Source organism: Odontesthes bonariensis, chromosome 23 (assembly GCF_027942865.1).
Source record: "Odontesthes bonariensis isolate fOdoBon6 chromosome 23, fOdoBon6.hap1, whole genome shotgun sequence".
Taxonomy (NCBI): Eukaryota; Metazoa; Chordata; class Actinopteri; order Atheriniformes; family Atherinopsidae; genus Odontesthes; species Odontesthes bonariensis.
The window spans coordinates 2,856,248-2,868,747 of NC_134528.1; the positions used below are offsets into that span (position 1 = coordinate 2,856,248).

General features: G+C 44.8%; 1 protein-coding gene across 2 annotated transcripts in view; it reads left to right on the top strand.

Moving 5' to 3' along the window:
* Nucleotides 1–12,500, top strand: part of grid1b (glutamate receptor, ionotropic, delta 1b) — a 664,549-nt gene that overhangs the window by 587,861 nt on the left and 64,188 nt on the right. For both annotated transcript variants that reach the window (XM_075457866.1, XM_075457865.1), the window contains exons 6-7: nt 1,235–1,408; nt 7,771–7,932. In XM_075457866.1, the coding sequence (XP_075313981.1) occupies nt 1,235–1,408; nt 7,771–7,932 (336 nt within the window). The remainder of the gene's footprint in view (nt 1–1,234; nt 1,409–7,770; nt 7,933–12,500) is intronic.

Sequence of the window (12,500 nt, forward strand, 5' to 3'; positions counted from 1 at the left end):
CATCAGGAAGCAGCACACCTGACCGTAAACTGTTGCTAGGAAACCGAGTTAATGACAGAGGCTGCTCATACATGTCACACGTCTCAGTGAATTGATATGCATTCTTTATTGTATTGTATTGAGCTTGTATTATTTATTAATAATATTATTTTATTCAATATTAGTATTACTAAGGGCCTGAGCATTTATTCTGTTTTTGAGCAATTGTTTCCAATACAAATGTATTGAATACCCCTATTTAAATATTTAAATGCCGTTTTCTCAAAATTTGATTTTTGTCTTTTTCCAGCATCAATATCTCAGACTATGGAGCACCTACTAACACCAAACTTTCCAGTTATACACTTAGCAGTATTCTGAAGATATTTACAGAAGGATTTGTTGATAAATCATTCCTGGCCTGATTTATTTGACATTATAATAAAACAATATGGCGAAAATCTGTTTTTTAGGCTATGGACAGTATATTTTGATTTCCTAGGAAATGAAAGCAGATATCCTGAAATCCCTCTGTAATATTCTTTTCATTTTGTGTGTAAAAAAAATGAAAAAAGAATTTTGCACCTGGCTTTATCATATGTTCAGATCTATCTTCCGGAAATATATGCAAATGTGCGCATATTTAATGAGATAATGCCTAATTTGCATAATTAAACATACACATTTCTATAACTTGTAATACATTTTTTTTTCATACTTGTATAAGTAATCAACTGAGGAAGTTTCATGGTAATATCTATTATTTTAAAATACTATTTACCGCCTTAAAGGCGGACACATTTGTCTGTTTTTCTTGAGTCTGAGTGACTTGTGTTGAGTTCATTTTTAATTTAATTGAGGAAAACTTGTGAAGAAACAGAACAGAGCGAGTTGACTTTCACCAGTTCTGGACTGTAATTATGTTTCCCGTAATAAAACTTAATGAACGTAATTCTATTTGCTTGTTTTTATTATGCTTTATGAGTGAGATTGAGGCTATCTGTAATTACACCTCACAGGAAATAATTAGTTTTTCTGCATTGCAGCAATTAAACTTACGCATCAATAAAGGAGGCTTTTTTACAGCCGGTGTGAATCCTTCGCTCCGCCCGGCTCCGGCGTTCGGTTGTTTATCTGAAACTGAAATTAATTAGCGTGAAAAATCACAATAAGTGTTGTTTGTTTATTAAGGGCCGGGGTGGAATACGCACCGTTTTCCTCATTTCAGACTTCTGCTTCACTTTGCCCGTGGCAGGAAATCAGCGACTCGGAGATCCTGGAGCTGACCCACAGCGCGTTGGGGCGCATGACGGTGATCCGGCAGATCTTCGCCACGTGGAGGGACAGCAGCGCTCGCTGCGTCAGGCAGAACCACCGCATCTCCTCGCTGCTGTGCGACCCGCAGGAGGGATACCTGCAGAACCTGGAGGTAAAACACACCTGTTGCTGATTGGTGGCCTCCGCCTTCACCTCATGACGTCACCGTGTGACGTATGAGCAGAAATGCTGCATCGTAGCCGGTTTGTCGCGTCTAAAGAAGGAATAACCAGTTGCTTTATGGGTAAATAAATAGGTTTATGTGTGAATAAATAACTCATTTATTTAAGCTTCTGTTAATGTCGACATTTATTTAATTTGTCAATTTCATTCATTTATTATTTATTATAAATTATTTATTATTTATTATCATTTATTTGGAATATTTTTAATTTCTTTTGTTCATTTTTTATTTTTGTATTTATTTCTGTTATTTTTTTCCTTTACATCATATTGATCATTATTATTTGTTATTTATTATTTATTATCATTTATGTGAAATATATTTCATTTCCTTCTTTGTTCATTTGTTATTTTTGTATTTATTTCTGTTATTTTTCCTTTACATCATATTGATCTATTTCTTCCCACCAAAGTATTTATTTAGTTCATGTATTAACGGATATATATAACCTTTTTTTATTCCAATTGAGCAATTAATTGATTTTCTCAGCAGCATATCGATGTATTTATTTGAGGGAATATGTAATATAATGTATTCCAAATTTAAAAAAGTATTAAACTGAATGTCAAATGGCATAAATAGGGACATTAACACAGAAAGATCTGCAGTTCTGTGGTTCTTCAACATTTTGTTGAAGCCGTTTCATTTCTTTATCATTCAGTATTCTGACGATATATATATATATATATATATATATATATATGCAAACTCCATTTTCTGCTCTCTAAGTACTTTTTTTGTGCTCAGAACATTCAATTCACAAAGAACTATGTGAGTCCTCGTGTTTCCGATTGTTAATTCAGATGAATCCGTCCTCGTCCCGACGGACCTTCAGCAAATAACGAGCCCACAGAGTTCACCTTTCCTGATCAGTGTGAGCACAAAAGCGCTAATTAGAGGGAAGAAGTGGTGAAAATGAGGGAAAGGAAGACCAGACAGGAATGACTAAGTTCAGGGCAGATTTCTCTTGTTTTCACGGCACCCTTTGTGCTTCCTGCTGTGCTCTGTGAGGACAGATCCCCCCGACAACATGGAAACACTGCCATGTTTTACCCTGTGCCGGTGCAAACCCGGGACCTTCACAAAGCACATGCATAAATTCATGAGCGCATTCATAAATTCCCCCGGCGCACACAGGCGCCGTCCACAGTCGGTGTACTGAGCGCGCTCAGGCTGTCAGACCTGATTACGGTGTTAAAATACGGCCTGGGTGTCAAACAAGGACACGGAGGCAACTCTGCAGGTTCAGCAGGGAGGAGGCAGAACGGAAAACATCCAGGAGGAAGCAAACAGACAGAGGCGCTCGTCTTAAAGTGTTCAAACTGTGTTAAAGTGTTTAAACTCTCAGGATGTGCAACGACTTCCCACCATCCAGCAGCTCAGCTCAGAAATGAGATCAAATATTACAACAAAAGAAGCCTCAAGGAAACTGGTCCCAGTCTGGAAATGTCGGGCGCTGTCAGATGGTCAAGAGAAGAGACGTATCCCATCATCCTCTCTAATCTCTTCTCCTGAACCTGACTGAGAACCGTCAGGCGCTCAGGCAGAGCCGGCCCAAGGCATAAGCCAACTATGCGGTCGCTTAGGGCCCCCATGCCACCAGGGGGCCCCAGAGAGCACCGAGACGTTGTGATAAAAAAGTAAATATATACATGAAATTAAAATAACATTGAATAATTTAAAAGAAATTGTATTACACCAGAAAAAAAATGAATTAATTTTGAGAAAATACTAATACTAGGTTAATTTATGCCTCCTGTTGGCTGCTGCCACCGTTGGGCAAAATGATTTAAGTATTGTATTTATTATTTAAGTATTTAATTTTGATTACAACTTTATTTTTCTGTAAGATAATGTGAATGTCATTTGATTCTATTTTGTGTTTGGATTTTGAACATTTTGAGCACCATCTGAAAGAAATTAAACTATTTAACGTGTTTACTATAAATGCAGTCTCCAGCCTGCTGATGTTACTTTCAAATAGTTAAATTAATGAGCCATACTTATACATCACTCTTTATGTAGAAGTTAATTAAACCATATTTATGAGTTTGCTATCCCTTTAAGGTTAAAAACAAGAATGACACCTGTATAATGTAAGATGATTACAAATAATGCTAATGACTGTGGGTCCGTTACACACATAACAGTGTAGCCTATAGAATAATGAGGCATCTGGAGCTGAGGTGATGGTGGGGGGGCCCCAAATTAATTTCTGCTTAAGGCACCATAAAGGCTTGGGCCGCCCCTGCGCTCAGGGATAGGCTCCGCCCACACTGAGACGAAGCTGCTTGGTTCGTCTGCGGCTCCGGAACTGAACCTGTTCAATGCAATCAGGCTTCATCATACGAGCATAATCTGTAACATAATAAGGTTTGTTAGTTAAAACAGAAAAAAATCAGTTGGTTCAACGGGATGGAATCTATCTAATTCACTGGGTCAGCAGTTTAGAGCAGGAACATACCTAAAAACTGGCTCCGTTAGGGTTGTAAATGTTCCCTAACTTCCTGTTTACTACACCGTGAGGGGACTCGGCCCTCGGCACCGTCCCATTCTTCTCCGTTCCCTAACTTCCTGTTTACTACACCGTGAGGGGACTCGGCCCTCGGCACCGTCCCATTCTTCTCCGTTCCCTAACTTCCTGTTTACTACACCGTGAGGGGACTCGGCCCTCGGCACCGTCCCATTCTTCTCCGTTCCCTAACTTCCTGTTTACTACACCGTGAGGGGACTCGGCCCTCGGCACCGTCCCATTCTTCTCCGTTCCCTAACTTCCTGTTTACTACACCGTGAGGGGACTCGGCCCTCGGCACCGTCCCATTCTTCTCCGTTCCCTAACTTCCTGTTTACTACACCGTGAGGGGACTCGGCCCTCGGCACCGTCCCATTCTTCTCTGTTCCCTAACTTCCTGTTTACTACACCGTGAGGGGACTCGGCCGTCGGCACCGTCCCATTCTTCTCCGTTCCCTAACTTCCTGTTTACTACACCGTGAGGGGACTCGGCCCTCGGCACCGTCCCATTCTTCTCCGTTCCCTAACTTCCTGTTTACTACACCGTGAGGGGACTCGGCCCTCGGCACCGTCCCATTCTTCTCCGTTCCCTAACTTCCTGTTTACTACACCGTGAGGGGACTCGGCCCTCGGCACCGTCCCATTCTTCTCCGTTCCCTAACTTCCTGTTTACTACACCGTGAGGGGACTCGGCCCTCGGCACCGTCCCATTCTTCTCCGTTCCCTAACTTCCTGTTTACTACACCGTGAGGGGACTCGGCCGTCGGCACCGTCCCATTCTGCTCCGTTCCCTAACTTCCTGTTTACTACACCGTGAGGGGACTCGGCCGTCGGCACCGTCCCATTCTGCTCTGTTCCCTAACTTCCTGTTTACTACACCGTGAGGGGACTCGGCCGTCGGCACCGTCCCATTCTGCTCTGTTCCCTAACTTCCTGTTTACTACACCGTGAGGGGACTCGGCCGTCGGCACCGTCCCATTCTGCTCTGTTCCCTAACTTCCTGTTTACTACACCGTGAGGGGACTCGGCCGTCGGCACCGTCCCATTCTTCTCCGTTCCCTAACTTCCTGTTTACTACACCGTGAGGGGACTCGGCCGTCGGCACCGTCCCATTCTTCTCCGTTCCCTAACTTCCTGTTTACTACACCGTGAGGGGACTCGGCCCTCGGCACCGTCCCATTCTTCTCTGTTCCCAGATGAGATTTCCTGCGGTCTGAATGCTCCGTGCTGTTCAGAATGACACGAGGCGTAAATCTGAGTTTAGTTCTGTCACACTGCAGCTGGAGCAGGATTTCTCTAAGGAAACATGTAAAATCAACATGTTTCCTCAGAGAAATCCTTCAAATTGGACTGATGGCAGCAGATTTGGTCTCTTTCATCCTGAGCACGATCTTCCACCCACGCTCAGGTTGACTGGTATGTTTGGGTTTGTGAGATATCGGCCATGTGTGGCTGACATTTAAAGACATTTAAAAACAACAAACAGAACAATCACTGAAATACACACTGACAAGTGTTTCCTCTGCGTGTTTCCTTTGCCGTGTTTTCCACTCTCGCTGTGTCTCCTTCTCTCTTTTTCTTCCTCCTCTAATGGAACAGCTCCCTCTAACTGTCTCCTCCCTTCTGATGGCCACTCTCGCTGTGTCTCCTCGTCTCCTTCTCTAAGTCCTCCATCTTTGTCTCACACCTTCTATCATCCCCTCGCCTGCTCCGTACTTACCTGGAACATTCAGAGGACACATAAACAGGGCATTTGTCTTAATAATTCATGCTAAGGAGGCTGAAAGGCCTCTGACGCCGGCCCTCGGTGCTGCAGCTCCGGTGGAACCTCCATGTTTATGTTCACTAAAACACAGACGGTCAGCCGTCTCAGTGTCCAACAGCTTAGCTCCGGTGGAACGGCGATCAGCAGCAGCCACGTTTGATCTGTTTCCCTCCCGTCTTCCTCTGTCGTGTAACATTTGGCCTTTTCATGTTCAGCAGCTGCACGACAGAGGAGGACACGAGGGAGAAAGCCTAAATGTGTGCGTGTCGTGGCCTCCGGCGGCGTGCTGTGATGGCCTTCCTGCCAGTCGGCTCCACTTATCTGGACAGAGTGCTGCTCGTTTGTCAGCCTGCGTTTGGTCTCTGCTTCCTGGGCCGTCTGCAGCTCGCTGACTGTCGCCTCGGCTCCATCCATGATTCAGCTCGGCGGTTCTGAGCCGGCAGGTGACGCAGCATCCAGATGAGCCACAGATGTGTTTACCTTCAAAGTTCACCATGTTTTACATGACACAACTCACGAGGTCTTAAAGGGATAATCCGGAGTAAAATGCACTTTAGATCAATTTACGGGATGTTGGGAGTACATACGTTGAGTTGACATCAAAATCATGTCATTCGGATGTGTTTTGAGAATTTCGATTTGACCGTTTTTAGCCAAAAGTCGTTAGCCTGGAAGTCAGAGGGGCAAATCATGTCGCCGCTACAAAACTCTATTTTTATACCTCTTTTACAGCTCCAAACAACATAACACTTACGTGGTAGTGAGTAGAGGGTCCCTAAAGCCAAACCGAAGTGTCCCGAGGTCTTCATGTGGTCGGATAGAGAGTCCAGAATGAATTTAATCAAGCCAGTACCTTTCCGGAAATGTTGCTGCTGCAGCTGCCGCTACAGACCGTGGTGAAGTTGGTTTGATATTCGGCAGATATTCACAACAAGGAAATAAGGTGTCTGTTTTTTTTCAAACCAATATAACCTCCCCAAGTGGAGGAGTTCAAGTATCTCGGGGTCTTGTTCACGAGTGAGGGACGAATGGAACAGGAGATTAACAGGCGGATCGGTGCGGCGTCTGCAGTGATGCGGGCTCTGCACCGGCCCGTCGTGGTGAAGAAGGAGCTGAGCCAGAAGGCGAAGCTCTCGATTTACCGGTCAATCTATGTTCCTACCCTCACCTATGGTCACGAGCTGTGGGTAGTGACCGAAAGAACGAGATCGCGAATACAAGCGGCCGAAATGAGTTTCCTCCGCAGGGTGTCTGGGCTCTCCCTTAGAGATAGGGTGAGAAGCTCGGTCATCCGGGAGGGGCTCGGAGTAGAACCGCTGCTCCTCCGCATCGAGAGGAGTCAGATGAGGTGGCTCGGGCATCTGGTGAGAATGCCTCCTGGACGCCTCCCCGGTGAGGTGTTCCGGGCCCGTCCCACTGGGAGGAGGCCCCGGGGAAGACCAAGGACACGTTGGAGAGACTATGTCTCTCGGCTGGCCTGGGAACGCCTCGGGGTCCCCCCAGAAGAGCTGGAGGAAGTGGCCGGGGACAGGGACGTCTGGGTCTCTTTGCTCAAGCTGCTGCCCCCGCGACCCGATCCCCGGACCAGCGGAAGATAATGGATGGATGGATGGATGGATGGTTATTTTTAGGATTTTCAGGTTATTTAAGGATTTGTGATTGGTATTTATATTCTGTATTTCATTGATTTATCGTGTTTTTTCTCAGTTCTTTGTCTTTTTTTTTGCCGAGGTAAGTCTTTTTTGGGGGGGGGGGGGGGGGGGGGTTGTTCGCCCAGGGCGTAAATCTAGCCAGGACCACCTGTGGCATGAAGGCGCAGAAAGAACAACTTTAGGGGCTCTGAGACTGAAGTTCTGCTTTCAGAGATCCAGAAAGGAAAAGCACGGGTGCTTTGATGCGTAAATGTGTGCCGTCTCGTGCTCCGATTCTCTTCTGCTCATATGTCACATGACTGAAAAGATTTCAAAACGCTCAGCCACGCTCAGACACTGAATGCTTCCTCCTCCCCTCCAGGTGTCCAACCTCTACCTGTACGACAGCGTGTTGATGCTGGCCAACGCCTTCTACAGGAAGCTGGAGGACAGGAAGTGGCACAGCATGGCGAGCCTGAACTGCATCAGGAAGTCCACCAAGCCGTGGAACGGAGGCTGGTCGATGCTGGAGACCATCCAGAAGGTAAAACCGGGGTTTTCAGTGTTGTTTTATTAGGCACCGAGCAGTGAAACCCTAATGTATCTGTAAGGTTTACTTTTCTCCACTATTCTTTCTTATTTTTTGCAAAAGCTGCTCGAAAACTCATGAAATTTTGCGAGCACCACCTGCCAGTCGACGACATGAAAGAATCTAAACTTTATATTTTTGGGAGTCGCTCATTGACTCTGTGGCGCCCCCTACGATGCTTAAAAATGGTCCCCGCATTGGGGTTAGTTTCGCGTGGGACGACGAAATTCGGTACACTCATTCATCATGCCCAGACGCACAAAAAAGTCTCATGCCGCCATGGTCCCACGTCCACAGGAAGGCGGCCATTTTGGATGGAAGGTGCATTTTGGTTAGCCTGGGCGAAAGCCGACTGTTGACTCTGTCAAACAGTCTGGGAAAACCCAAGAGGAATCCGTTTCCATGGAGGGCGGGACCTTACCCAGCAACTTAAATTCATTGGAGTAACGGAGTTCCCTTAACCAATCAGTAATGTTTAGAAATGACGTTGGTTATGCGCCGAGCACCACTCTGGCGCCGAGGTTCATGCTTACTCTCGCGAGCCTCTAGCTCGCGAATCACGCTTCCCACATCCGCTTTCATTGTACCGGTCCCATTTGATAACTCAAACTTTTCCCAAAGCCAGTTGGAAGGAGAGCTACGACATCCTTGCCACTAACAAAATTGACGAGGCATTCCTCTTGCTCTCGTTTTAATTGTGTAATGCTCTCCAGAGTTGAGACAACCATGTTTATTTCCGCTGCGGTTGAACTACAATTATATGTACTACAATGGACTCCGCGCGTGAGTTCTGCGTCACCACTCGCAACTGTTTGCTGATTGGCAAAACACTGAGCGAACCGAGGTAGGGGGATTTGGCCAGACTATGTGCGGAGCCAAAATCTTTGGGCGGAAGTACGTAGGATGGCGTCGCCAGGCTAGTTTTGGTGCCATTTTTGACCGATTCCACGCCTTGCATATGATCGAACTTGTCCTACAGATTTAATGCTACAGACTTCAAACTTGGCCAGGTTACTCTTAAGACATGGGGGGGGGGGATCATGGAGAAACATTTCCAAACTCTGAACGGTGTGGGCGTGGCCAGGCGGTGAAAATCGTGTGATGGCGTTGTGAATTGAAAGCCTTATCATCATCTCATCATCGTGTGTGGGCGGAGCAAAATGGCTCAGTGGCGCCTCCTAGAAATTTTCAAAAACCTCTCCTCATTGGGGTTATTATGTGCTCGTACGTACGCAGAGGGTATCGTGCGTGTGGGCAGAGCTGCGTGACTACGGCGTCCCGCGCATGCCCAACGTACGCACATCTCGATCCCGCATAGTTCTATATTTATTTAATAACGTTGCAACCAGATATATAAGTGAGACTACTGAACTCAAATGAACCCTCGCTCTATGTTAAAACAATCGTATTAATTATTTAATTTAATTATTTAACTGAAAGGACCTTCAGAGACAGATGAGGAGGAGACCGTAGGAACAAACAGCTCTTTGTTCTCAGAAGATAATTCAGACATGAAAAGTGGTTCAGCTCAGACGGATGTGAATCTAAATTACAACCTGAAGCCTCGTTCTTACAGTCCAGTGGTTAAAAGATGGTCGATCAGAGCCTGGATCTCTGGGTTTTAAAAGAAAAACATCAGTTATGATCGGGGGAAGCAGCCAAAGAGCTCATTCTGTTTCCTGTTTTTTTTTTAATTAAGGTAAACACAAAATAAAAGCCTGTGAGCAACAGACTTTTACAAAAATAAAATAAATAATAAAACCTGCGGTAAAGCGCTATTAAATATTTATCGGCATTAAATAATCTATAAACAATAATAACTCGCCCTAGAAACAGTGAGCTGATTGTAAGACTGCACCACTGGAGCTGGACGCCTCAGAAATGTCTGATGAATGGAATCACTGCAAAAACAGGAAGATTTTTGTTTTAATTCTCGCACCTGTGGATCCAAAGTCACCCGTTATTATCAAGCTTGAAGGCAAACGGATTCCAAATCATACGCTCGGCTCAGAATAAGAGCTAATAAGCAGGTATGCATGCTGTATAAAATGCTGGGCATCGGTTTCCCGTTCGGTCTCAGATTAAAAGTGTGACTTTTGATGTCAGCAGCGTAAAAAAGACACAAATGTTCAGGCCTCTGTTGGCCTCCAAGCTAAAGCCTGAACATTCAGCATGTCAGTCAGCGGAGATCCTGTTTCTGTGGATGAAAGTCCAGGAATTTAAACGTTTGGAAGCTCAAATCTTTGTTTTCCAGTGAGAAACATGACGCTGATTGAGCTGAAGGGAGGTTGCAGTGAAGCCTAAAGGAACAAACAAACCCACCAGACTGCAGTTTGGCACCAACGCTGTGCCATAAAGGTGTTTATGCTGATTGGTTGCGGATGAAATAAAGAAGTAAAGAAGTAAAGCAGGAGTAAGGCGGCACCAACCGCCCCGGCAGACATTCAGAAGAATATAAATGTGGTGGAAAGAATGAACACTGTTCTCTGCTCCTTCAATCAGATCCAAAGTTGCGTGTTTGCAGGCCTGAAATACTTTAATTGCCTGATCGTCACCTCTGGAAAATACAAGAAAAGAAAGAAGAAGAAGAAAATTGTACCCTGCAAAGTGTTTTTAGGCGTCTGCTGCTGCGTCTGAAGTGGCCTGCGGTGCTCCCAGGATCTTACAGGCAGCTCTGTTCACTTTCTGTCCAAGCAAAGCTCTGAATTAGCTTTCCAGAGACTTTCTGTCTTATTGAGGAGGTGCCGACCGCTTTCCAAACATGAGACTCAGGCTGAAGAGGTCTTTGAACGCCCCATCGTTTAAGTTAATTACAGAAAAAGTGTGGTTACGTTGGTCCACGTGAGGAACACGTCTGCAGGTCAGCTGTTCCTGTTCCTGACAAAGACAAAGAATCTGTCTGACACATTCAGCTGTGAGATCCAATAACACCCGAACTCTGGGGAACATTGTTGTCTTAACGAAGCATCGTGTAGGCACACCGTGTCCTCGTGAAAAATAAAGAAATGTGTGTTCGTTACCCTCTGAGCTCGATCATTTCTGTGCTGCTGAGATGGAAAACGCCTCAGAGGGAGGACGACTCTTTCTTCCTCCCCGGCAGCAGCTCTGAAGCCACCTCTTTACTCAGTTGTTCTTTTGGAGGATCGATGGAGGCGTCGCTGACTTTGCTCACGAACCCCGACATGTTCCGACATTATTTTTCTCCAGGTGACAGCGACTGCGACCTTTGCGTTTGACAGAGGATCGTTCAGTTCGCCGCCCGCCGCCACGCCCGCCTTCAGTCTCGCTTCACGTCCAACGTGAACTGACATTTCACACGTGCCCTTTGTGTGGAGCTGGAGCCGCTCAGTCAGGCTCTGAGGACGTGTTCATGGCGTCTGTCATAACGCTGTGCCGCCAGCAGGGGAGCCAGAGAGCAGCGCTGAACTACTGATCGATTATTATTATAACCAGGTTTATATCATTATTATTATATATTATTATTATTTATTATTATTAAAACCAGATTATTATTGATAATTATATAATAATGAATACTATTAATCTGGTTTTAATAATAATAATTATAATATAATTGATAATATTAATTAAATATTATAATTAATATTTTAACCAGGAAGATCCCATTGAGATTCAGAACCTCTTTTTCAAGGGAGATCCTTTAGACACAGTTACAAATTACACAGATAAAAGCACAAACAAATGAAAGAAATTAAATTTAATTTAATTTGCAACAGACTTTTACAATAATAAAATAAATAATAAAACCTGCGTTAATGCACGATAAAATAATTATCGGCGTTAAATACTTGACGAGTTAACTCGCCCAGCCCTAATGAATTTACAAGCAGATTCTGAGAAACAAGTACATGTAGTGGAGTCGGCCTTAAGTGTCCTCAGTTTGGATTTGAAGGCGCTCAAAGAGATTAACCCTGTTAGCTTCCAGTCCTTCTGCAACATATTCCATGCTGGAGCTGCATAGCAGCCAAAAGTCTTTTTACCCAGTTCAGTACGAGCTTATGGAACAGAAGGAGTAAGAACCAGCACCTCTCTGTGCAATTAAGGAACAAATATAGGAGGGCGGTAGACCAAGTAATGCCTTATATATAAAAGTACCCCAATGACTAAGGCTGTGTTCCAAACCGCCTACTTCTCATACTAACTTTTTGAGTTAGTATGCGAGTTTGAGTAAGCAGAAGTTCCAGGATGCATACTATATTCTCCTAAATGTTGGGTATGCATCATGAGGTTACTACTCATACTCAAACTACCCAAGATGCAACGTAACGTGACGTCGCCGATCGTCATTTCCTGTCAAAACGGCAGTTTCAAGCTAGCTACAACGAGGGTAGGTTCACTTCCTGTTTTCAAAACAAAAGCACCAATTGTATGGTAATGGCTTTCCCTATGATAAAAGGCAACGGGTATTTTATTTTGTGAAAATAACCGGAAGTGCGTTAGCTCACTGCGGCTAGCTTTAGTAGCGCCGAATTCGTGGGAACAAAATTGTAAACAGCCGGTAT